Raw genomic sequence first — 26,452 nt, 5'->3', positions numbered from 1 at the left:
TCCTTCAGTTTTGCTGCATGGGACTCATCCAGGTGAGTTAAATAATTATATTTTGGCATGCCATGATATGTATATATGTAGTTCCTCCTAAATGTGTATATATATATATATATTTATATTTTTCACAGGATGAATTGGATGACACTTCACAGGTTTGGGATGCACACACAATCAGGCCATCAAGAAACGTGAGTGTCCCTACTGGTCGGCCCAATGTGTTGTATGTACTGCCTGAACTGTACCAGACAAGAGACTTCCTTTCCCCTGTTGAAGATGAGCAGGTTCAACTGTGCAAACACGTGTGTCTTTCCGCTGACCATACCATGCGATAAAGATGTTTATGAACTATGCAATATCTTTATGGCTGAGTCCCATCGGACTCCACCAACAGATCCATATCAGGCTGTGAACTTGTACATCCACTTAAAGGAAGCCATCAGTGCATCTCTGTAAATCACATGTAGTGCCCAGTAAGCAGTGTTTAGTTGTGTTCAGTGACAGCAGCTGGTTCCACAAATATTTCCCTCATTTGTCCTTCATTGTCATTACCCATTTGAATGTTTTCTTAAAAACAATATTACAAAATACTGCAATGCAGTTCCCACTCCCTTCTGTAAGCACCAGTCTCATTAAGATATGTTATGTAAGTTATGAGCTTTATCTACTTATTTATTTCCATACAGTTCCACAAATGTCTGCAATATCTCACTGCTGCATTTTACCCTGAATCTGAATGTATGTATACTTGATTTGTGACAGTCTTGCCTCTGGATCCATAAAGACTTGATCACAGAAGGATATGTTATGAAACATTAAAAGACACAAATACTACCAGGCTGATGTCACTCCTCCCCTTTGTGACCACATGTTTCAGTGATGGTGTGTGCTTAAGAACAAGAAGCCAAAATTAGTCTGTAAGACAATTTGTAGAACTTTACTACCAAAATCAAGTAGTGCAAACATCCAGTCACATGTAAACAGAAAATATCTCTGTATGATAAAGTCCATCAACAACCCCTGCAATGTAAAAAAGTGGTAAAGTGCTTGATGTTTTTAAGAATGTGGAGATATTAAGGATTATTCTGTATTGTTGTCTTTAAGTGTAAAATCCTGGCCCGCATCCCTGAATCTAAATTTGCCAATAAGGTAAGACCAATCAAGAACTTAAAAATACAAAAGGCATTTAATGGCAATCTGCAATTTTTTTTTCTAAAGTGAAATTTGCAGAGATGTAAAATGTCAATTTGGTGCAGTGTTAAGTCAATATTAAATCAATGTGAAATATTGGAAATATTCGTAACACATTCTCAAGGCCAATAGAGGACATTATAGCTTATAGTTGGAGGCAGCTCTTTTCAGAGCATATTACACATAACATACATTTGTATTTTGTGAAAAGCATTACATATAGGTGTTTAACATTACAATTCAAACAATGTATTTTCTTGAATAAAGTAAAAAATAATGACTAAAACCTTCACATCAACAATTCTACTAGTGATGGACAACTGTTTATATTTGCAACAACTCTTGCCTTGATTCTGGTCTGGAGTCAAACTGACAGAAGTGAAAGCAGCTGTCAAGGCTAACATTTCTTTGCAAAACTATAGTGACAAACTATTGCACTAACTAATTGCAGACTGTTTGCAGGTGGCTCTGTGGCATGACATAACAATGTAAAAAATAAGAATAATAAAAATAAACAAACCCAAATACTAAATTAAATATAATATTCCTTTCAAATTTACACAGTTCACAATCATGCCTGGCAAGTACTGCTCAAAGTTCATGATTCAAAGGATGTCCATTTCAAAGTAGCTGCTGGACAAGATGTTGTCAAATTCAGTGCGGAATTCTGGGTAAGAGCTGTAAGTACACGGTACTTCAAGGGTAGCCCCACAAGTATGAGCAACAGGCCTTCTGTTAAGTCCAATTTCAGCATTGAAGGTTACCAATATTTTTTCAACACATATCACAGAAGAGCCTGTGCAGAAGCGCAGGATCTTTTCAGCTTTAGTTTGATCAGCATTTTTCACATAGCGTTGGAGATGGTTAAAGGTTGTCTGTTCTCTCTGAGAGAGCACCAACTTTGTCGTTTCCAACAGCTGACACACTCTTTTCCCAGTGGCCTTCTTTGTCTCGTACAGAGACAACACCCTTTCTTTGTCTGGCAGATTTGGCTGTACAAGGGCCATGGGTGTAGAGAAACAATCAATGATGTACTTTGGCTCTTGGATAATGGCTTTATGAGCCATTGTTTCTATGGCAGTCTCCATGTTTTCCTTTGTAGGTAGGAAATGGGAACCCATACTTGTAAACAGGTCAAGCAGATCCTCTTCATCACCTTCTTCCATTGTGCCCTGGAGAGCCCTCTCCACGACCGATCTTTCAACAGGAGCGAGGAAGTTGAGAAATGACGTCAAAAGGATGTCTCCATCAATCGAGTCGGTCCCATAAATGCAAGCTACAATGAAAGCTTTTGAGAGCCTCACTGGAATGACACCATGATCTAGTAATCCCTTCACCCAAATCCGTCCAACTGCTTGCCATTCAGCCTCACCAAAATCTGGCCTCAGTCTTGGTACTCGCTCAGTTTCACCTTCACACTGTTCAAGAAATTGCTCCCAGAATGCAGTGTAAACCTCCCTTGACACTCCAGCATCATCAATAGCTTTTTCATTTACAAAGTCCATCTTTAGAGTTGAATGAACTATGCTACTGTCCATAAATACAGCCAAAAGATCTTTAACAACCTTTATCCTGTGAATTGATGCATGTCGTATGTCCTCTAGATCTGCTGAACTGGCAGCTGAGGCTGACACGAAAAGTTGTCTGGTTGAACTCGATGGCAAATCTTGGGGTTGCTAGAAGAAAAAAACACACATAATAAATGGTGAATGAAGGAAGCAGAGGCCAAAATATTCAATTATTATTATGTTTAGAATAAATCAAGATCCAAATAATATTGGATCCCAAGTTTTCCATGATGCAACTCAAAAACATGTCTTCTGAGGTCTCCATATTTCCATTTTCTAACAGGATTTCTATTCAAAATCTACTGTCTCCAATTCCCAAGCCATCTTAATTAAGACATCTTCTGTGTGACATCACATATTTTTTCAGAGCTGACAGAGAATATAAAAATGCCTTTTACAGGCCGCAGTTATGTAAAACTATTCAGTGGTTTAAAGGATGTCTTTGAAATTTCTTGCAGTGAAACATCTTACCACTGCAGTTTGCACTTGTGCTTCAAGTATTGATGGTACATGTAGTGAAGGCAGGCCATCAGCTGAAGATGATGGGAGGTGTAAATCCTGCACAGGTTCTTCATGCAGCTCAATACTCTGAAAGATGAAAAGTATTCAGTATGAGTAGGTAGGTAAATAGGTCTACAGGAAGTGTTTCATAGCACTATGGTAATTTCACAGGAATGCCCACGGTAAAAAGTAGGAATGCATTTATTTGTAGTTCATAGAAGCAAACTTAAAAACTACAGAATGTAGTTCACTGAAGTTTAGTATGAATATGGTTCTCTATTTTTGTTAACAGTTGTCATTGTATTTCTACCTTCTCACCCCAAACATACCTGTGTGGCACCCTCATTGTTGACATATTTCAATGTTAATATGACTGTGTCATCAACATCTGCTCCACCGAGGTCGTCTTCTGGATTCCATTCAATTGTATCTGCCTCATCTGACTCTGAAACATCTTCATGATAGATTTGCCTAGGCTCTGCTTGAGGGTAGTCACAAGGATCGGCATTGGTCAGATCGACGATTTCATTTGAGCTGGTGTCCTGTTCCTGGCTAAAGTGAGTTGGGGTAGAATGCAAGTGACGCCATTTTCCTGGGCCTTCTGCTGTCATGGTCCCAGATGTTACTCTTTGTTTTTTAAATCATGTTGACATCTGCAGATTCTGCAACAAATTAACACATACAAACATATTTTAAATGTTCTCAGCAGTTAATTAGAATTAAAGGCGGGGAGAAATACATGTTCCACATTTAATAGCACAGTAAGCTCCATCAATGCCATTTAACAATAAAGGACAACTAACGCAATAGAAATGTACCAAATCTACATTTCTTATTATTTTGTTTGTGACAAATATATATCCTAATGTCACAAACCTGTTCACTAATGTCACTGTCAGATGATTGGAAGGAGTCTTCACTGCATTCTTCAACAGGTGGGGGTTGATTTGTTGAAAGTTCTTTTTGTTCTTCTTTTTCTTTTGTGGAAATGTAAAATCGTAGGATTTTCAGTTTAGTTGCTCATAAAGGCCACCTACAGTGTAATCTAGAGGAATTTGCTTTCGTTTAAAATCACACACACTGAAGGTAAATTCTTCAACCCTCCCCTTTGTTGAGTGTCCATCTGGGAAAAATAGCCCCTTCCCCATTTCCAAAATCTGAGCAACAGTTGTTGTTTTGTTCACTGCTAAGTGTCTTGTTCCTCCACCATTTCCGGTCCTTACTTGTTGGTATTTCCCCACTCCAAAATGAAGCCATCCAATTTCAATCTTCCGGGAAGTCTTATCTGCTCCATTATTACCATGTCTGGCCATCCCTTCACCGTGCGTTTGGAACACACCTGATGCACCACACAGCTGTCCTTTTGTCTTTGATTTCATTTTCCGTGATCCTATTTTTTCTCTTAATCTCTGTATAAGAGTCTCTTTATCCGTGCTGCATTTTGTGCTTTGACAAAAGGAGAGGACAGCTACTCGGTCGCCATATGAAGTGATATATTTTGCCATTTGTTCATCAGTCATGACGGATAGCACCGCCTTGTCAACCTGCAAACATAAAATATCAAAAGAATGACTTCAGGCTAAAATGCTTATTTTTAACATGAATGAAACATACACAATGACATGAATGAATGAAAAAACAACAGGAAGTTTTAATTTTATAACATGCTTATTTTTGAAATATCAAAATTCTTTAAATGACTTTTTTATACGGACGGTCCACAGATGCTACGTGAAAACTTTTTTGCGAATCAGAGAAAGCGTGTAGGAGGAACACGAAAAAGTAGTTTATGGACATTTCACGCTAGAAAAAAAATTCCAGGGGGTAATGGACGTGGTCTATATGGGGAGATTCAGCTCCATTCACCGAACGCATGGATATAAGTTTTTTGAATGTGCTGAAAGGGCTGCCACCTGCGGCGGCGCCATGGCAACCTTTGTCTTTTTGATTTAACTGTCAACCTCATCCTTTTCAGGGTAACTCAAACCTTTCATGTCAGCTGAGTTACTGCAAAAAACTCCACTAACAGTGACACAGATGTGTTGATTATGATCTACAGGGACCATCTCAGTCTCCATTTTCACACTGTTCTACAGTAAGGAGGCCTCAGTGGAATTCATGTCAAGATGACATGACAAATTATCATCTCAGCAAACATCTCCAAATATCTAAGATTAAGCAGCTCCAGTGTCAATGCCAATGTCAGCACACAGAAAGAGGGGGCTGTCCTAATGGACCAGCAGCCTAAGGCTGTCTTTATTTCCTTTCGCACTAGACTTTTGACTATCCAAGTGAGGCAAACAAGGCCAAAATTCCCTTCAAATATTAAATGTTGAGGCTGGTGATATTCTATACTCTTCTTAAATCCCCTGAAAAGACCCAGACCTATAATGAATGTCTTCTGCTGCCAAGTATCTTCCTCCGTGCCATAGAGCTATATTAAATAATCAGTCCTTCACTTGCGTGAGAATCCTCATGTTTTTAAGTTTTCTGTAGTAATCTGGTTTAGGTTTTAGTAGTCTAGGTTTTCACATGCACCTCTGAGCCTCACTATATTGGTGCATAACAATAAATATTTTTAGATTTTTTTACAATAGTAAAAGCAAGTACTGCAGTCAAGAAGCAAATTGACAATAACATAAAAACTAAGACAATTATAAAAAGACAATATGTTATTTATTTCTGCAAATTATTCTCCAGGGAATTAACTATCACAGCATTAAGTTTAAAGACTATTTGCAATGTTCAAAAGGTATATGGTAATGTAATGCCTATCAGGTTAGTAAACATTATTATGTGAGGTTACTGTGTAGAGGGTGGATGAGAGGGTGGTTGACAGGTATAAGAGGCAGTGTAAGTGGGGGATCCTGTGCCTTGTTGAGATCAGCTGCAGATGTGAAGAAAACTGTTCATGTGGCAGAGACTGTGGTCAAAGTATCAAAGTGATCCAGTGATAGTCTGTACATGTGTACGCCTACAGGGACACGGCAAACAGGAAATGCAAATACCTAATTCAGCATATTAATCTGTCATCATATTGGTCCCAAAATAAGAGTACTTTTGCTGTTAGCATGTTTTCATCAGTCAGCTGATAAAAAAAAGATTTGTTGTTTGTTTGGACAGATCAAATTTTATTTTGTGTTCTATTTCAGTGATTTGAAGGATTCCATCCTTGATACAGTGTTCTACAGAATTTAATTAAACTTTATGTGTAAACCCTTTAAAAAAGTGCATGGAGGAAAAAGTAGTAGTAGCAGTAGTAGTAGTAATAGTAGTTTTCCTTTGAAATGTAGTGAAGTAGATAGTACATAAAAGATGAGTACTTGTTGCTAACTTTCCATCCCTGAAAATTGCCATAAAACAATAAGAACATTTTTTTAAGTGCTGACATTAAATGTCTATCATTATTATAGTTGTTCATTGATGTATTGTTTTGAATTAAACTGTTTTAGATAGCTTTAGATATACTGTCACTAATATAGATGGAAATACCGGTGGTATAAATATATGTTCTTCAGCCTTTCTAGTGTTCAATATGTTATTTCAGATGTCCACCAAAACATTGCACAAGGCTGTAAGTGATACAGACTGGCTCAAGCGCTTGCAGAGTTTTGCACACATGGGCGTTTGGCCTGTCAGTAAAGACAACAGACCTGCTCCTCGGCAGAAGAAGTGGCACCAGTATTATGAAATGGTATAATTGTAAAAGCAATACATGTTCTAACTAAAAACACCCTAACACGATACATTTGACCATTTTCAAATACATAACTAGCACAGTAGTACACAATGGTAAAAGTGTAAAAGTGGTTATTTGTTTACAATTATATTTTGCAATTCTGACATATAAGAGTGATATAGCTGTACTTTATGGTTCAGCTATGATGACAGGCCACCCTCATGAGTGGACCTCCGAGCTGCTCCTGTGTATTTCACAAGGTAACCTAAATTAAATTCAACAAGCAACTAAAATAGATTAATGTATTTCGTATTAATGTTAACTGCCTATGTAAGTATCTAAGCTACTTTACATATTTATGTTTTTTCAGTCAAGGGAACAACCTGTAGCTCGTCCAGCCACAGAGGAAAGTCCTGCAAAGGAGACCAAACTGGTATTGTCTATGGTAAATGTAACCTTCACTATAAAACCAAGAGTTTCACTATTGCTTTTCTTATTTTATCACATAAGCCTTTTAAATATATAGTAATAGTTACAATGTAGTAAACAATGTAATGATGATATTGATGATATTACTTTATTGCTTTTTGTCGGTTTGAAAATCCAGGTTTGGTGGTTCCCATGTGGCAGCAGCAAAACCGAACCTGAATGTCCTGAGAAAAGCTTCTCAGGTTAGTATAGAAGACAATGACTTAAGGTTCACTAAAAGGTTCTTTCATTCGCACTTACTCATACTGCTTCTATTCAAACATATATTCATATTTCGTCTAGGCAGCAATCAGATACCACAGCCTTTCAGCCACAGTGTACCCCATAGCTCCCACTATTGTGGCCAGAGACCCTGCCAAAACAGGACCATAAGTGGGTGTCTGCAGCTCTCTTTAGGGCTGGGGCAAGTGGAAAGCTGGAACTGTGTGACAACTTTCAGCTTTGGTACTACCCACCACCAGCCCTGTTGTACCACCAATCTCCCGCCCCAGAGTTTTTTCTCCCATACTCTCTTGCTGTGGATGCCATACAGGCTGTGGAAGGTGCAGCTTGTTTGTTCATTGTTTGCTGAATGTTTGTTTGAATGATGTGTGTTTTACAATGAGTTAACAAAGCAAGTATAGTCTTAGCTTGATAAAAAAAAAAAAGAAACTTGAATCCAGAAGATGTATGGGTTGTTTTATTTTTAATAATGAAACTAGGTGTGTTCCTTTCTTGACATTTTGCAAGTTTATTTAGCTACTTTTCCTTTCAGCATCCATGTTAACAGCCATGCAAGCCACAGCAGTTCAGCAAGGTAGCTGTTACGCAGGTAGGAAGGAATCGCGTAAATGTTTTCTCAAAATATTTCAACATTTTGAATGAAAATGCTGAAAACTGAGATTACCGAAATGTGATTCAAAATACGTTTTGCCTTTTGCCATCAGTCTGCTACATTGTCACATTCATGTCATAGCACATACATACAGCCATGGTTAGTTAACCCACTTTGCAGTGCATGAGAGTTCTGAGGAAGAATTTCAGTGCCAGTTCTAGTGTTTCCCCTTTGTACAGGGAGGCTGTGGCGCAGAGGCGAAGAGGGTTGTCCCCTAATCGGAAAGGTTGTTGGTTCGATCCCCGGCTCCTCCTGCCACGTGTCGAAGTATCCTTGAGCAAGATACTGAACCCCAATTTGCTCCCAATGCTGTGCATCAGTGTGTGAATGTGTATGAATGAGTTAGTTTCTGTTCGATGGGCTTTGCCATCGCTGTGTGAAAGGGCGAATGTGGCGCATAGTGTAAAAGCGCTTTGAGTGGTCGGAAGACTAGAAAGGACCTGTACTTGTATAGTACAGGTCCATTTACAGCTTGACTACAACAACAATATTCTTATTAAGAATAAACCTGCCTCTTGTGTGTACTTTCTGTAGCTTAATATGGGTCGGCTTACGCTACTGTATTCATTGGTCATAATGGTGGTACTGGGAAAACCTAAAATTTTCTGAAGTGGTAAGCTGTGTGATGTGAAAAGTTTGAGAAACACTGATCTTATGAATTGCAATGAACAAAAACTACATAATCAACTGTCACACAGAGCAATGAAAGTTCTGTGCTTAGAAGTTGTTGAATTGTGTGAACCCATTCATGTGAAACTGGTACTCTAAATTCTTGTGTTTGAAGATGCTGTGCAAGTTAAACAGAAACAATTTGTAATATGTTCTTTATACTTTTTCGGATCCAGAAAATGTATTTGTATAGCGCCAATTCATAACAGAAGTTATCTCAGGACACTTTTCAAATAGAGCAGGTCTAGACCGAACTCCTTATAACATACAGAGACCCAACAGTACCACCATGCGCAAGCACTTAGCGACGGGGGCAAGGAAAAACTGCCTGTTAAGAGGCAGAACCTTGGACAGACCCTTCGGCTCTAGGTGGGTGGTCGTCTCCCTCGACCCAGTTGACTACTGAGATAAATGGACAGAGCTTTTGCTTCCTGTTTGATATGAAATTACTTTTCTCAACTAAATAATGTGTGCTTCTCTGTGCAGTCTCTTTAAATAGAGGCCATTAAGATGGAAGTACGATTTGCCACAGGGAGCAGTTTTTTTCTCTCTGAGTTAATGTACTGACAGAGCAAGGTCACTTACAGCATGACATGACTGTACTACACAAGTGTACTATAGAGAAACAAGTCTATTTCACTTGTCCACATTTGTATTAATGTCAAAGAAAAAACTATTTGTATACCAATTCTCCCAAAATCGGGTCAAAACAAATATGTTCCAGATATCTGACATTTATTTTTTTCTTTCCACAAGAAGTTTGCTTAAAAGTCAATTAAAACATGATTTACTCAGGCATGTTGCAGAAGACATTTGGGGTTTGATCCATTACAGCTGAATGTAATGTTATCAGTAGTATTTAAGGGAGCACTTATTGTATGTTTTCAACATTTAAACTGAAACAAAGCTGAGTCTCAGCTGTACACACTTTAGAGAGAGATTTTAGGAGAAGTATCACTCTAATCCATTTTCTGAAATGATGTGAAAGAACATCAAATGTCGAGTCTCTCTGTCTCTTTATATTGCTGGAGTGAAGATGCTTTTTGCTCAGGCCCCTGCCTAAGCTAGGTATGTATAAGGTTCTAGGTGGACTGGGCTTAGAGTTTTTAAGATTCCTATAGTAGTCTCAACCTACGTGGATGATGTATCAGTGCTAGTTAAAAATGAGCAAGACCTTCAGGCAATGGTGGATACACTTCAGATTTATCAAAAGGCTTTGTCAAGTGGGCTGTTGGAAAAGGGAGGTGCTGTTGGGAGGCATTGAGGGGCTTAAGGTGTTAGGGGTGTACATAGGCTCAGAGGGCAGGGTTGTAGGATAAATTCTTTCAAAATATTGAGAGTTGCTAGCTCTCTGAAGAATTATACACCTGGTGTGATGAATTAAGTCACTTTACTCAGGCACTCAGGTGTTGGGTCTGAAGTTGAGCTATGGCGGTGTGAATGTAGCATGCCGACATCGGTTAGCAGAGGAAGAAATGTAAACAGCCAACACAATAGTGTGTGATATTTCCCATGGCAAATAATACGGACGGAGTCCTACGGCAATCAGTTCAATGGCCAGGCAACAGACACATTCCTTGACCGTAATTTAACCAGGATTGCACATCTGTTATTAACAAGAACAGCAAGTCTCTCCGGCTGGCAGAGAAGCTCTCTGTGATGCAGGTGGCTCAGGACCTTTCTGTTCACCCTCTACACCTCTGATTTCTGTTCCAACTCTGAAGTGTGCCACCTACAGAAGTTCTCATATGACTCCTCCATTGTTGGCTGCATCATAGATGATAGGGAGGAGGAGTACAGAGACCTGATCGAGAACTTCATTTGATGGCGCGACAGAAACCACCTACAGCTCAACACAGGGAAAAGCCAAGTGCTGGTGGTGGGCTTCTGGCGCAGCAAAAGGCCCCCCCCCCCTCCCCAGTTGCGATTAGGGGGGAGAGGGTAGAGATGGTGGACACCTACAAGTTCCTGGGGGTGACACTAAACAACAAACTGGACTGGACAGACCACACTGAGGCCCTCTACAGGAAAGGACAGAGCAGGCTGTTCTTTCTAAGGAGGCTCAGGTCCTTCAACGTGTACACTCAGCTACTACGGATGTTCTACCAGTAGTGGCCAGTGTCATATTCTTTGCTGTGGTGTGCTGGGGAAGTGGCATCGGGACTATGGGTGCCAACAAGCTAAGCAAGCTGGTGAGGAAGGCTAGCTCGGTGGTGGGGATGGAGCTGGACAGTGTGGAGGCTGAAGAAGAGGAACAGGAAGTATCACGTTTTATACTTTCATGTTCTACTCCTAGCAGGATGATCAGACCCAGCTGAAATGTACTTATAAAATGCAAAACACATTGTTGATTATATGTGATGACTGCGGTGAGGGGGCGTGTCTGTAGTGTGGCGGGAACACGAATTTGCTATAACTTGAGTGCACATTGTCCAATCGGCTCCAAACTTCACATGTCTGATAAGAGTCCCACCCTGAACACGTCTATGTGATAATATTCAGTAAAAGTGAGCCACCTAGTGGTGAAAGGAAATGTCATTTTTTTATACTTCCATGTTCTACTCCTATTAGGATGATCAGATCAAGCTGAAATCTAGTCAGAAAATGGAAAACATGTTCTTGATGATATTTCTTGATTGTGATGAGTTTTTGTTACAGGGCGTGTCCGTGGCGTGGCGTCAAACTTTGATGTACCGCCAGAACACACATTTTGACTTTTTGGGCTTGTATTTGAACGAACTCCTCCTAGGGAATTTATCGGATCTGCTTCAAAATTGGTCAGTACAGTCAAACCATGGTGCTGATTAAAAGTTGTGCTATTTGTGCATGTACGTTGAAGGGTGTGTCTGTGGCGTGCCGTCAAAGTTGGCCATTTTGAATTCCGTACGCATTTTCGGTGAATTGTTTTTCGCCTTGTATTTGAACGAACTCCTCCTAGGGAATTTATCGGATCTACTTCAAAATTGGTCAATACAGTCAAAAAATGGTGCTGATTAAAAGTTGTGCTATTTGTGCATGTACATTAAAGGGCGTGTCCGTGGCATGGTCTCAAAGTCAGCCATTTTGATTTTTTTGGGTCATTTTCTGTGATTTTTCGTGTTGTATTTGAACAAACTCCTCCTAGGGAATTTATCGGATCTACTTCAAAATTGGTCAATACAAAAACCTACATCTTCATCTGATAACATGAGGACACTGTTGCATTTAATTTGGATGAACAGAACTAACCCTCACCCTGTTTCAGCCATATCACTTGATGCTCAAAAAGCATTTGATAGGGTGGAGTGGGCTTTTTTATTTGCAACTCTTTCAAAATTTGGGTTTGGCAACGGTTTTTGCAGATGGATAAAAGTCTTATATTCTAGCCCTAAAGCTGCAGTCTTTACTAACGGGATAATATCTCAGTTTTTCAGTATAACCAGGTCAACTAGACAGGGGTGTAGTCTAAGCCCACTATTGTTCACAATTTTTTTGGAACCACTGGCCATGTCGATTACAGCAGAGTCGAGAATTAAGGGTGTCATTGGAGGTGGCAGGGAGCATAAATTATTTCTTTATGCTGACAATATTTTGGTACTGAGCCGGGATCTAGCCAATTCTGTGTCAGTTCTATTAGAAACTATTGAAGCATATTCTAAAGTGTCTGGTTATTGCATCAATTGGCACAAATCAGAAGCCATGCCAGTGTCTCAAACTTGTTCACATAAGCAGTTATCAGCTTTTGATTTCAAATGGCTACCAAAGGGGATGAAATATTTAGGTATAGAATTAGATCCAGATATAAAGGAAATTATGACAACTAATATTGAAAAAGTATTAAATAAAATACAAGCTAATTTGGATAATTGGAGTAAATTACACCTGACATTATGGGGTAAAGTAAATACAATAAAAATGGTGGTGGCACCACAAATAAATTACATAACTGGGATGATACCCATATGCATTCCAAAACAACTATTAGTTAGATATGACAAAATGATAAAACTATGTCTTTGGGATGGAAAAAAAACGCAAATTCGTTTGGATAAATTATTTGAGTCCAAGAAGAGAGGGGGTTTATCATTACCGAACATAAAATATTACAGTGTTGCCTTTGAGATGTCCAAGCTTACGGGACATTGGGATGAAGCTGGTGCTGATCTGGACTGGGTCCTGATTGAGCGGGAGCTGACCTCCCCCTTTAAACCTATGGAGGCTCTAGCACAAACAGCTAAAAATGAGAAAAATAAGGTGATTAACCCTATTCTAGGACATTCGAAAATGGTTTGGCAGGAGGTACATAAGAGATGTAAAATCTCTCAGTATACTCAAAAATATTCATCCATATGGCACAATCCGAAAATAAAGAGAGAAAGACAGCCTATCTATTGGGCTAGGTGGTTAAGAAAAGACATCAGAATAATAGATGATCTATTTGAAAATGGCAATTTTCTTTCATTTATTAGACTTCAAGAAAAATTTTATTTAGAGGGTAGAGGCCACTTTTGGAAGTACTTACAAATTAGACACTGTATTAAAGAGTTGGTTCCTGTTGGTCAGGACAGAAGTCCGATCGAATGCTACTTACAATTACCCAAAATACATCATAAGGCTTCAAGATGGTTTGAGATGTGTCCTTGGACAAATAATAATGGTTGTAGTAATCTTAAGATGATATGGGAGAAAGATCTCTCTTGTACACTGGATGTAAAAACATGGGAGGGGATTCTTTCCAACACTGAAGAATACATAAGAGAGGCCAGAGGCAAGTTCATTCAATATAAAATAATTCATAGATATTATTTTACCCCATCAAGACTTAACAGAATGGGTTTAATTAATAATGATCTATGTTGGAAGTGTGGGGTGGAAAGTGGCACATTTATACATGCACTATGGGAATGTTCTAAGATCCTCCCCTTGTGGGAAAAAGTTATAGATTATATGAGCAAATCATTCAATTGTGAGCTTCCCAGGTCACCAAGACTATGTCTCCTTGGAGACAGAACTATGGTACCCCTGTTGAACAAATACAGTTTTAGAATATTAAAAACTGGCCTAATAACATGTGCACGGACTATTCTGAGGTGTTGGAGGGAACCTCAAGCTCCCACACTGAGTATGTGGAAAACACAGATGATGGGGACTGTGGCATGCGAGAAGATGTTGGGGAGATTAAATTGTGAAAATGATATGATAAAAGAAAAATGGGATAGTTCTGGTAGACAGATGTGTTAATTTGCCTGCCTTGCCTATTCACCTGCCTGTTTTATTTTTAGTTAATTTATTTTCAGATTTTGTATTTTATTTTATTTATTTATTTTATTTTATTTCATTTATTTCATTTATGTGATTAAAATTTATTTGTGCATGTACGTTGAAGGGCATGTCCGTGGCGTGCCCTCAAAGTTGGCCAGGTTGAATCAAATGTCAAACTGTAATGCCTTTTCTGGCATTTAAGGGATTCTGTTTTAACTAACTCCTCCTACAGATTTTATCAAATTGACTTAAAATTCGATCACCGCATCATGTGCCATCGTTACACGTGCGGACCAAAACATGAAATTTCACGTAAAAACTGTTATCAAACACGTGAAATTTCATTGAGATTGGATCATGTACACTGAAGATATGGGTACTAACTGTTCGATGGCCAATCGGTGAAATTCGACACGTCGTCACGGGCACGCGGTTAAACGTACAGTCACAAATAGCACAGCTTTTGATCAACAATGTGTTTAGATGTTTTGGTCCTGAACCATCCCTTAGTTATGCTGCTATAGGCCTAGACTATCGGGGGATTTCCCATGGTGCACTGAGCTCCTCTCTTCCTCTCTCTTTCTGCACTCATTCATGTTCCATTAATGCATGTTACTAACTTCACTTCTTCCCCGGAGTTCTTGTGCTTTCTCGTCTTGCAGGTTCTTGTCGATCCTGGTGGAGCCTCCTGCCATGGTCCTGCTAGATTGCCATTGCCAATACTGTTGTTGCTGTGCACCTGTCTGTCTGTCTGTCTGTCTCTCGCTCTCTCTCTCTCTCTGTCTCTCTCTCTCTCTCACCCCAACTGGTCGAGACAGACGACCACCCACCTAGAGCCGGAGGATCTGTCCTAGGTTTCTGCCTTTTAACAGGCAGTTTTTCCTTGCCCTTGTCGCCAAGTGCTTGCTCATGGTGGTACTGTTGGGTCTCTGTAATTAATGTTTTAAAGAGTTCGGTCTAGACCTGCTCTATTTGAAAAGTGTCCTGAGATAACTTCTGTTATGAATTGGCGCTATACAAATAAAATTGAATTGAATTGAATAGATATTTCTGATTTCTCCCCCTTACCCATAATGCCCCATCATCAGCAAATAATGATTTACTTATTCCTCCCCCCACCTCCTCAAAAATGTCATTAATCATACAGTTAAATAATATTGGACTGCATACACTCATACTGGTGAGTACTCCTTTCCTACTCTGACCTCTATCGTCCTCCCAAACAGGAAGCTTAATACCCAGTTATACATCTTCCCTCCCACTCCCAACTTATCCAGTTTGATTAGCAGGCCTTCTTTCCACAACATGTCATACGCTTTTTCTATATCAAAAAACACAGCAACCACTATCTCTTTATTTGTCTGTGCTTTCCTAATTTCTGATTCTAAGCACAATACCATAGTCCATTGTATTTCTTCCTTTACGAAACCCATTCTGATATGAAGAAACTAACTCTCTACTTTCTATGAAATACATCAACCTCTCTATTACCATCTTTTCCATAGTTTTCCCTAACTGAATGTAAGAGCAATTAGTCTGTAGTTTGATGGATCTGATGCAACTTTACCTGGTTTTAAAATTGGCACAATAACCGAGTGCTTCCATGCAGCTGGAATCTCCCCTAAATCCCATATTCTGTTAATTAATTGCAATATAACCTCTAGTGACCTGTCATCCATGTTATCTAACATACATTAACAAATTTCATCTTTCCCTGGTGCTGACTTCCTGGTGCTGGGGATGGCCCTCCTTAACTCATACATACTGAATGGAAGATCCAGATTCTCTTCTGTTGTTAGTTTTTTCTTGTTAACCCATGTATTTTGTGCCAGCATAATACTCCTTTGCTGCTTTGCCTCTACTGATAGATTTTCCGAACTATGAACTTTAATTAGTGTTTCAGCCAATAGTATCGCCTTTTCTAACCCACTAATTGCTGTTCTACTATTACTTATTAGTATTGGGATTGTTATATTCCTTCTTATTCCACTCATTTTCCTGATCATTCTCCAAACATCTGACAACTTTACCTCCCGCCCTATCTCACTACAATATTTCCTCCAGCATGCACGCTTAGCTGCTCTAACCGTCCTTCTAACCACTGCTTGTGACCTTTTATACTGACCTAATGACTCCATTGAATGATGTTTCTTTAACAGCCTAAATGCCCTATTCCGTGCTTTAATTGCTTGTTTGCAATTTTCATCCCACCATGGCATATTCTTTTTGTTTCTGCACCCTGATGCTTTTGGTATCGACTCAATTGCTGATTTTATTACAGCTGTTACTACTTCCTTATTCAATTCATCCACATCTGCTCATTCCTCCTTATGTAATTGTTCAAATCTGTTTCTACTCAGTTCTTGAAAGAGTCCCCAGTTAGCTTTATCAATTTTCCATCTTGGCAATCTCATGTCTTCCTCTCGTTGCAACTCTACTCCAATCTTAATACCAATTGGATAGTGGTCACTACCCATTAATGTTTTATTTATCACTTCCCAAGCAGTGATGCCTGCTATTTCATTTGATGTCATCGTTAAATCAATCACACTCTCCTTATTTTGCACACAGTCATACCTCGTTCCCCTCCCGTCATTCATACATACTAATCCTTTATCTTCTATAAACTCTTCTACTATAGATCCATTTGCATCAGTTCTCTCACTCCCCCATAGAGTGCTATGCGCATTCAAATCCCCACACCACACTACTTTCCCCTGCACTTTCCCCAACACCATACTTAATATATCTACACTTAATTTGTTGCATGGATAATAGTAATTAATTATTGCTGGCTCATATTTGCCTGTCCAAATCTTTATTGTTATGGACTCACATTCTCTCCCTAACTGAACAGTATTGAACCTTGTTCCATTTTTTACAAAAATGGCCACCCCACCACCTTTCCCCATCTTCCTGTCATTCCTTATAGCCGTGTATCCTTGTATTATGAAATCCCATTGTGCTCTCAGCCATGTTTCTTGAATACATATTATACTGGGTTTATCCTGTAGACCTGAAATAAACTTCTTAAGTTCTTGCCCATTAGCTATAAGACTTCTTGCATTCCGCTGCAAAATACTTATGACCATGATGATCCACCACCCCATAAAGAAGATTGTGACAATGTCTGTGAACTGGGTGAAGCTCCTTTCAACACTTCCTCCCACCCAATAGCCTCAACTCCCAGATATTTCTCTGCTGCTTTCACTATTATTTTGATTTTTTCTGTTTTCTTGTCTGTTTGCGCAGTACAATTAATTACATCAACCATGAACAGTATAAACTGCCTTTTCTCCACAATCAGCGTGTCCTCTTTAATTCTACTACATCCCTCACATGCTCTCATTTCATGCCTTTCTGCCATCTTAACACTACTGCCGTTTGGCTGCATCCCCACCTTTCTGACTGCTTCCGCGTATCTGACCCCTTGGGATGTTTTCACTTGTTGCACTTCTTCTGCTCTCTTACTGACTTCACACCCTATATATGCAGAAGTGTGCTCCACTCCGCAGTTGCAGCACTTGAGTTTAGCTCCTCTTTCACATTTCCCATATTCATGCTCCCCTGCACACCTTCCACACCTTTATTTACCCTTACATACTGCCGCTACATGCCCATATTTCTGACATTTGAAGCACCTCAACGGCGGAGGAACATAGAGTCTAACATCATATACAATAGCTCATATATCCGATAAACACTTTATGGATTTGATCCTCATCAAACGTAAGCAACACCGACAGGCTGTCACATTTTTGGCCCTCACGAGTAGTTTTCAGGCGTCTGACTTCCCTCACTTTGGCACCTTTCACGTTTTCTTTTATCTGTTCAATAGACACACTAAGGGGAATCCCAAAAATCACTCCTCGAGTGAGACCTCCACCCTTAGCTATCGTTGCTTTAACTTTCTTCCCCCCGATCTTATTCAGTCTAATCGCTTTATCTGGTTGAGCGCTGTCTCTGCAAAAAATCAACAGTGCTCCACTGCGCAGAACTTTCGCATTCTTTATCTCTCCCACTAGACTTTTTATCCCCTTGGTAAGTAGAACCGGGTTCCACTCACCGAATGAAGCACCTTCTTGTTCCAGTCTGATGATTACCTTACGCTCTTCTGATCAGGCATCTGCCATGATCAGGACCAATCCACATTAAATTCTGCTTCTTAATCAATGTCTTCATAAAAGTCTGTTTCCACTATCAACTGATAGAGGGGAGAGCGAGTGAGAGAGCACAGAGTGGGGGAGGGCGCATCTCTGCTGCTCACTCCCCCTCCTCCTGGTGTGCGCTCGCGACTCACACCAATCCGTGGAAAGGCTCCAGGTCTGTGACAGCAGCCGGACAAACGCCCGTCTTTCCCAGCAGTCGTTCCTCCGTATCAGGGTAAATTATGTGATGGGTGTTGGAGCGGAGCCCGGAGCGGGAACGGGGTGATGATGAAGACGGGGAAGTTCGGTTTCCACTTCCAGACGACGCTCGGCGGGGAATAAAGGGGGACGTCGCTTTTTTCTGAGAGGGATTACTTCTTTGAGTGTTACAATCACTCCGGTTCTTCTTGTTTCTGCACTGACGTGTGGTTGTAATTATGCTCGAGCTCACCTTCGGATGGTCCATGTTGCCCGGCTGATGCGGCGGCTGCCTCTGGCTCGCGCTTCGTCTATGCCCATATTTGGCGCTATCTGAGTAGGCAGTTAACAGGACGCTCCACGTCCAGGTCAACTGACCATTTAATGTGACGAGCCTCACTGTGACATGGAAAAAACGGGCCTCTTCATCCTCCTTTATTACTTCATTCTCAATTCCCCCTTCATGCACTGTGCGAATGGTAAGTGGAGTTCAGAGAGCAAGCAGACGGGCTGAGATACATGTTTTGAGGTCGAAAATAGACTGTGGCTTTTAAAACAACTGGGGTTTGGAATACACGCCAGCTGTTTGCGGGATTAAACATGCATCCTGCTAGTGTTAAAACTAAGCCTGTGCATTTTTACTGTACAATGGGAGGGAAAGCAGTCAAAACAAACATGTGCCCACATTAGTTTTATAAAAAGCATAGAGAACTGCTTTCCATTATTTGATCAAATAAAGCCTGAGATAGATTATAGGTCATAGATGCTCTGATAAAACAATTTCAGGCTATAAATCACAGTGGACAGGGGCTATAGGAGAAGAGCTTAAAATCGAGGAAGTCTGCATGATGGCCAATCCATAGGTCATACTGTTTTAGGTTAAGGAGAGGTTCATTAATCTGTGCTTCTGCTGTCTTGCTTTCATCTACCAAAGCTGCATTTACTGAAGTCCCTAAAGATGTGAGCGTGGGGGAGGGAGATGATGTGGAGATGCCCTGTGCCTTCAAGGCGGTCAGCTCAGCGCCCATGTCTCTGGAGATCCAATGGTGGTACCTGAAGGAGGATGTACCTAAAGAACTGCCTCATGAGTTGCAGATCACTGCTTCAGCCAACAGCGCCAAGGTAACTGCATTGACAACAGATAGACCATAACAACTCAGGTCCCAATGAGTTCCTGCTTTAGGGCTGTATGATATGGTAAAAACATAATATTGCAATTATTTTGTGTTGCTTGCTACATTCTTATGCTACATCTGCTCTACATGACCTAACCTGTACATATTTTTTTGGACAAATACTGGTAACTGAACCACTACATCTTTGAAGCACGTTATGTTACCCAGCAGCTAAAACTCTGATAATATGTACAGTTTTTGTTCACTTTTACCAAGAAAACCTGCCAGCAATCAACATTTGTACTCTCTGCATGTATGCATTCACACTGGTCTACATTTGTAAATATTTGTAAATTCTTCCTTTATATGAGCCTGATGCAGACAATATATTCAGTCTTCAGTGTGTTCTCCATTATTAAAGTAAGAATCGCCAGTATTTGAACCTATTACTTTTGGGAGATAAATCCACATTTCATGGGGTTTATCAACTTATCATAACATCCTCATGATATGTGTCTGACCCTGGCTCACCATCAGACAGAAAGCAAGGAAGCATGTGCATTACCCGGGATGTCACTCCGACTGCAGAAAGGGTGCTTGTTGGTGATCAATACCATTACAGTTCTCTCAGGTCCGCTGCCTAAATCCTCCATGAGAGGATATTGTGGCAGGACGCAGTGGGAATTACCTTTCCCTTCAGCATGACGAATCAGTCTTTTTCAGTTGTCTGAGGAGTCAGGAACAATCGCATCTGCAGCATTTCCTGTGCGGTTTAAGCACATTAAAACATGCAGCGATGGTAAAGAGAGGAGAGGAAAAAGGAGAGGGAGAGGTTATCAATGGCGTCTTTGAGGAATGCACGCGAGCAGCTCTGCTCATGTCGTTTGCTCTATCCCACCAAATGAAAGAAAAATATAATGCCAGTAATATGCATCTTGTAATAAGCAGCTGATAACAGCTGATGTTTTGTTAAGTAATAAACATGTGTACATGTGATTACGAATGCTTTCTCTTTTCAGGTCACTCCAAGAGAAGCCACTAAAATAAGTGTAAGTGTCTACTTTACTGATTGATTAGCATACTTATATATCCCAAATGCTACACAGATGTGATGAATGATATTCATATTGATTTGACAGAAAATAATGGTTGAGGCTCTATGAGAAGCAATGTGAGCAGCTAATACAGGGTCATGAGTTGGGGCTTTTCCTGATGCCTGTGCCTCCACCGTTACACATAAAACATACTACCCTACAAGCTACCCCTATTAAGATGATGACGAATGAAAACTAAAACTGTCCTCTGTCTCGGTTCCAGACTGTGCGTGTTCAGGGCAACGCCATCTCCCACCGCCTCAGCCTGTCCAAGGTGAAGAAGGAAGACGAGGGGGTGTATGAGTGCCGCGTGTCTGACCTGTGGGCCGACGAGACTCAGGAATTTACGGTTCACGCCATGCTACATGTCACACTGGGTGATGGCATGGTGGCTGAGGAGGCCGTGTCGCACATCCAGAACCGCTGGCCACTGAGGAATACCAACACAGCGCTGGGAGGGGGAGGAACAGGGAGGGCCACCACGGAGCCCAACCAGGGGCTGGCAGGAGGTCAGAGGTCAGGGCAGGGGAAGCACCGGGTGCCTCAGCAGGCTCAGCCAGGCCTTCTTCCATCCATCTCATCCACCACCACCTTGGTGGCCAAGTCTTCAGCCTCACCGCTGCAAGGTAATGCAGCCATCCTCCGGCAGCAGCACGGAGCTGGTGAGTGACGGTTGGGGGCAGGCGGTGGAAGTAAACAGGGTCACAGTGATCCCTAGTGGTGATAGAAGGGAGGAGAGTCTGACATACGCATAACTCAGCAGACTGTGATGCTGCAGTGCTGTCTGCATCTGACTCAAGGTTCATCTGTCATTGTAACTCACATCTGAGCAAGTATGCTGTTTCTCGTTGACAAGGACCCTTTATCTTTGTGTCATTGAAGATATTTGGTCTGGAGTTTGGAGATTTCCATGTCATATTGGACACTGTGTTCCTAAAATCACTCCTGTTCATGCAAATATACTGAAATCACTTATAATTCATTAAACTGTTTTTTATCCGCCCATCTTTGGAAATGCAGAGAGATATTTAGGCAAGAATCTGCCGATATGATAGGTATCACAATACAGAGGTTAAGTCAATATATTGTAATATATTGTGATACTAAAATCAAGGCGATATATTGCAGTAGTTATATTGAACATAATTTTAGGAAAACTGTCATAGTACAAAGAACACACTACCATAAGCACAAAATCTGAGTCGACCAAGAGTCGTTGACCTTTTTTAATTCAGCCAGAACAGTGGGATCTGCATTTTTACTTTTTGAGAATATATAAAGATAGATACATTATCACAAAATAAAATAAAGCAATTTTAGACCCACAAGCAGTATGTGGGTGGATGTTCAAGTTGCAACAGTAGAGATTTCTTCTGCTTATGTACAGCTTATAATAGCTTTTTATATTATAACCTTATTTATTATAAATAATAAAAAACTCATTTTCCTTGTCGCAAAAAAAAAGAAATTTAGAATTGGAGGCATTGTGTGTGAGAGCATGAATATTTCTGCATCCATCCTCTCTTGTGTCAGAATGAGTGTGATCAACCAGCTCAGCATTTCGGATCATCCATTCTAGAGCTCTGCCACAGAAGGTGCAGGTGAGAAGCAAACAGCAACTGGAGACGTTGCTTCTGAGGTTGTTGGAATTGTTATGAACCGTCTTCTTGTCATGGTAGAGGACTGGTCTGTTACTCTTGTCGACTCCCTTGGAACGAGGGCCATGGTTGAACGTTTGCCGATTTGGATGTGATGGATTGGGGGCTGTTGAGACCATACTGCGGAAACGGTGGGGCTACGTTGATTTTGAGGTAAGGTTAGGGGCAAAGAAGCTGTGAAGGTGCATGTTGTGATGGGATGGGATGGGGCGCTGCGTCGCGTTGGTCGTGATTTAGGGAAGAGCGAGCTGTGAGAAGAGAGTTCTGGATCTAGTGAGCCCCAGTAAGGTCCCCGATTGAATTGTTGCAGGCAACCAGCGCCTCAGGATGTGAACGGAATATGGTATGTGTAGAATCCGTAGCTAGAAGCCGCGAGGCTGGGTCAAGTATCAGAGGCGTGTAACCGTACAGCTCTGACCTGTGGTCAGGGAATGCTGAAAGAATTATGTTGCTGTACGAGGGAAATGGAAAGGTGAATTGTACTGCGATGAGTTCTTTAGAGCGGGTAGATAGTAGGGCTGGGCGATATGGCTGAAAAATGTATCACGATATAAGTGTTTCATATCAGTCAATATCGATAATTATTGATTCGTTTTTTTAACCTATTAGGACCAGGAGAAAAAAAGGCTGAATTAAAATACTTTTATTTTAAGCGTAACCTTTAACCTTTATAAAGAGGTCAACACAACTATGAAAAACAGTCAAATAAATAAACATACTGGTCAATGTGCAAATATAGACATTAAATAAACGCTTAATCCAACAAAATGCGCAAAGTATTTTGTAAATAAAAAATTAGTGTACACCTGAGGTAGAACTAACATCTTTGACATGTAACAAACAGTAATAAACGGGCGGCTGTGGCTCAGAGGCAGAGTGGGTCGTTCCTTAATCGGAAGGTTGTGGGTTCGATGCCCAGCTCCTGGTGCCACATGTCGAAGTATCCTTGAGCAAGATACTGAACCCCAAATTGCTCCCGATGCCATGCATCGGTATGTGAATGTGTATGAATGAATGTTAGTTTCTGTGTGATGGACTTTGCCATCACTGTGTGAATCTGGCACGTAGTGTAAAAGTGCTTTGAGGAAGACTAGAAAGGCGCTATAAGTACAAGTACAGGTCCATTTACCATTTACTGTCTGCCAAAGAGCAACTCTGAGTTACAAAAGTAAGAAATTAGTTGAGCCACTATATCTGTAGATGGGGCTCATACGATTGAGTCGTTTGATTGGACTGAGTGCTGTTAGCGGTTCTCTGGGAATATAAGGGTTGCATGTGGATGGATGTATTGAATGGCGAGGTCGCCGCTTATACGTCTGAAAACTTATGTTACAATGATGACTCTGAAATAAAACTATTAACTGTTGCAGGGCTTCCTTGTTTGCCTGGACTATGAGGCAAAATGGTTTTTTGAACGAACATAAAAAGATTTATTGCGTATACGTTTTAGGAATTTGCCATACCACTAATTATCGTTAAATAAATATTAACAGCGAAGGAGAGGAGACCCTGGAACAAAGGGAGGACCGGGTCCCGATGGGCCAAAACGAGAGATGGTAAATTCAGCGGGCAGAATTAAACGGGCGACGTTAACGTAGTGAGAGGCGAGAATCTGTCGTCTGAGAGTGGGTGACATAGGGTATGGTAGGGAGGATTGGAATTACTATGCATGGGAGGATGGGTGGGAAAGCCCACTATTGGGCTATATTGGGACCTGTGAGGAAAAAATGACAAGGATTACGTGAGTTTGCCATTCGTCTTCAAACATGTCGCTGTCTGAAGGGTGGACCATGAGCTCGTTCTCTGTGGCTCGAGGTGTTCGTTTTTTGTGTTTCTTGTCTGACGCCGATCATGTGGAAAATTAGTCAAGGAGGGAGTGAACGGATAAGGTGTGCAAGTATGTTTTGAGCGGAAATGAGATGAGTGCATGGCGTGGTCTTTGTTCCTGAACCTAGTTATAAAACTTAATTTAATGTCATGTCGGTTTCAGTTACTTTTAGATTATTTGCATTAAAAGAGTCTGTAATGTATTCGTGTTTTCTTCTTTTCTTTGATTAATTGTGCTGTGACCCCTCACATTTATTTTGTGTCTCGACCTACTCATTGGAAATCACTGCCTTAGATAACTAGTAGTTTAGTAAATCAGTAAAAAATAGCCATGAGAATGTAATTTATGTTGCCCTGTGTTGTACTTCTTATAGACTAACCCTCTGGCTGATGTTTATGTTGTTAACTGATTTACACAGATGTTTGCTGGAGTCTTGGTTCAAAATCAACTCCTCAATAAAAAAATCAACAGTTAATGGCAGTCTGTGTCATTTTCGTTATTGAGTCTCTGAACACTTATGTGAAATTGGTTATGACATCAGCTTTGGGGGAAAAAAATTATGTACTATTGTTGACTGACTCCCGCAGTGTGTGAGTGCTATGACTTTTTGTAGTCAGATTAAATTCATGAAATTGCAGATGAAGCATTTTCAGATACAAGCTTCAAATTGAAGTGGAATTGATTTCATGGAACAGAGGCTTGTTGGTTCAGCTTTCCAAAGTAGAATTGTATTGCTGGAATTACACAGAGAAGTCAGTGAGTTTGGTTACAGATGATAAAACTGAACTAAATCTTGGTGGAAAGCTTTAACATTTTTAGATTAGATGAGACAGAATGCTTATCCAATGAAAGGAATGCACGCAACATCAACTGAAAACCTATCCAAGGTTAGATATTCCCTTTTCTGCAGATAAAAGTATTTGAATGGAATGAAAGAGAAATCCATGATGAATGTCAGCACTAATGCTGCATTCACATGGATTCAGGCAGACTGCAGACAGAGGACTAAAATAATAAAATATATGAAATAAAATTATGTTGTGTTATGTATGTTATATAATTGATGAATTATCATCACCTTGTTGCCCATGTTTTCTCCTTATATAATGGAGCTACATAACATCTGGTTGTAAATTCTGTCTCAGACGACAGCAAAAAGTTAAAATATTTAAACTTTGGACGGAAATGCTTTCTTCCATTGCCATTGCCGATGTTCTCCGCCAGCCTCTCCTAATTTTACCATTCTGCCCTCATCCACTGACATGACTTCGGGTTTGCTGTCTACCGTCTGCCTGAACCCATGCCAACACAGTAACATATACGTCAGGATTTCTCAAATGGGGGTATGGAAATATCACTCAATACAATCGTTAACTGCCGTGAACTGTTGCCTGGCTGCCACAAAGAAAGACAAAGATCCTCAATGAAGCACAAGCTTGTGTTTGTCATTAAGTAAGTGCACATTATCCAAAGGATTTATTTTGCCCCAACCAGAGTTGGTGATTGTTGTTGGAACAGCAGAAAGACTAAGAAAGATGGCTTTGAGTTTTATTTTGTTTCTGTCGAGTTAGAATGAAGCATGTTTTATATTAGGTGAGGTAAAAGGAGTGTTTGTTTTTTTTTGTCATCTGAGTCTGTTGGACCATAGCACATTTTATTTTATTTTTTTCTGAAAAGCCGGTGCTCTAGTCTGAAAATCAAGAACATTTTATCGAGGCTGCACATCTTTTCTTAAGGTTTAAATAACCAGCCACTGATGCAGTGGCAACAAATTAAATGTTCACTGAAGCACATTAAAGCTTCAACATTTTAGCTGCTTTGTGCTTAAATCACAATTTTGATTTAAGCTCAATTAACAAATTCACTTTAATCCATGTAATCAAGCAGCAAAGGATCATTTAATGTATTTGTCACATAATGGCCAATGACACATCAGCGGGGTTGTGATTGTGAAACATTTGACACTGTTTTCTATCCAGTCATGTCAGTATCAGTGTTTATTTCACACTACATCCACACTCAGTTGCTAACATTCCATACTGTATTTTCCCCAAGCTTGATATTGTTGAGTTTGAAAAAAATAATGGATTTTCTTATCATAATGCATAAATATAGACGATACAAAAGCTATATCTCACACGCTCAAGTTTGATGAGAACTGATAAGGTGTTTAAGCAACCAGTGAACGATAGTGTTAAGATA

At 40.3% G+C, this 26,452-nt stretch overlaps 3 protein-coding genes across 11 annotated transcripts in view; 1 reads left to right on the top strand and 2 right to left on the bottom strand.

The window, feature by feature from the left end:
* Positions 1-26,452, bottom strand: part of kbtbd13a (kelch repeat and BTB domain containing 13a) — a 388,109-nt gene that overhangs the window by 111,655 nt on the left and 250,002 nt on the right. The window lies entirely within an intron of this gene.
* Positions 919-18,497, bottom strand: LOC127351975 (uncharacterized). 3 transcript variants are annotated; one of them, XM_051380027.1, is made up of 5 exons: positions 18,276-18,497; positions 4,134-4,801; positions 3,587-3,919; positions 3,228-3,344; positions 919-2,864 (listed from the first exon to the last, which is right to left on the bottom strand). In XM_051380027.1, exons 3-5 carry the CDS (start codon positions 3,866-3,868, stop codon positions 1,794-1,796), a joined length of 1,470 nt encoding a protein of 489 aa, XP_051235987.1. In that variant the 5' UTR covers positions 3,869-3,919; positions 4,134-4,801; positions 18,276-18,497; the 3' UTR covers positions 919-1,793. The 3 variants fall into 3 exon arrangements, with proteins under 3 accessions (XP_051235987.1, XP_051235989.1, XP_051235988.1); XM_051380029.1 differs by lacking the exon at positions 4,134-4,801; XM_051380028.1 differs by lacking the exon at positions 18,276-18,497 and having other exon boundaries at positions 4,134-6,866.
* vstm2b (V-set and transmembrane domain containing 2B) overlaps positions 18,518-26,452 on the top strand; it is a 104,133-nt gene continuing 96,198 nt past the window's right edge. For 2 of the 7 annotated variants that reach the window (XR_007881009.1, XR_007881008.1), the window contains exons 1-4: positions 18,518-19,034; positions 19,490-19,677; positions 20,690-20,719; positions 20,988-21,426. Coding sequence is in view for 5 of the 7 variants with exons in the window: in XM_051380072.1 (XP_051236032.1) it covers positions 18,962-19,034; positions 19,490-19,677; positions 20,690-20,719; positions 20,988-21,426 (730 nt within the window). In the remaining 2 variants the exon portion in view is untranslated. The remainder of the gene's footprint in view (positions 19,035-19,489; positions 19,678-20,689; positions 20,720-20,987; positions 21,427-26,452) is intronic. The other 5 variants (XM_051380073.1, XM_051380071.1, XM_051380069.1 and 2 more) reach the window with 4 other exon arrangements.

This window comes from Dicentrarchus labrax, unplaced genomic scaffold (genome assembly GCF_905237075.1).
Source record: "Dicentrarchus labrax unplaced genomic scaffold, dlabrax2021, whole genome shotgun sequence".
Lineage (NCBI taxonomy): Eukaryota > Metazoa > Chordata > Actinopteri > Moronidae > Dicentrarchus > Dicentrarchus labrax.
The sequence above is the reverse complement of the archived record's forward strand: the minus strand, read 5'-3'. Positions and strand labels throughout refer to the sequence as shown.

Bases quoted from the DNA above. Each gene is read 5' to 3' on its own strand.
- LOC127351975 (XM_051380027.1), bottom strand. From the start codon at position 3,868: ATGACAGCAGAAGGCCCAGGAAAATGGCGTCACTTGCATTCTACCCCA. The intron at 3,345-3,586 runs GTATGTTTGGGG...TTCATCTTTCAG, and splicing joins ACAATGAGGGTGCCACACAG to AGTATTGAGCTGCATGAAGA. The intron at 2,865-3,227 runs GTAAGATGTTTC...TTTTTCTTCTAG, and splicing joins CACAAGTGCAAACTGCAGTG to CAACCCCAAGATTTGCCATC.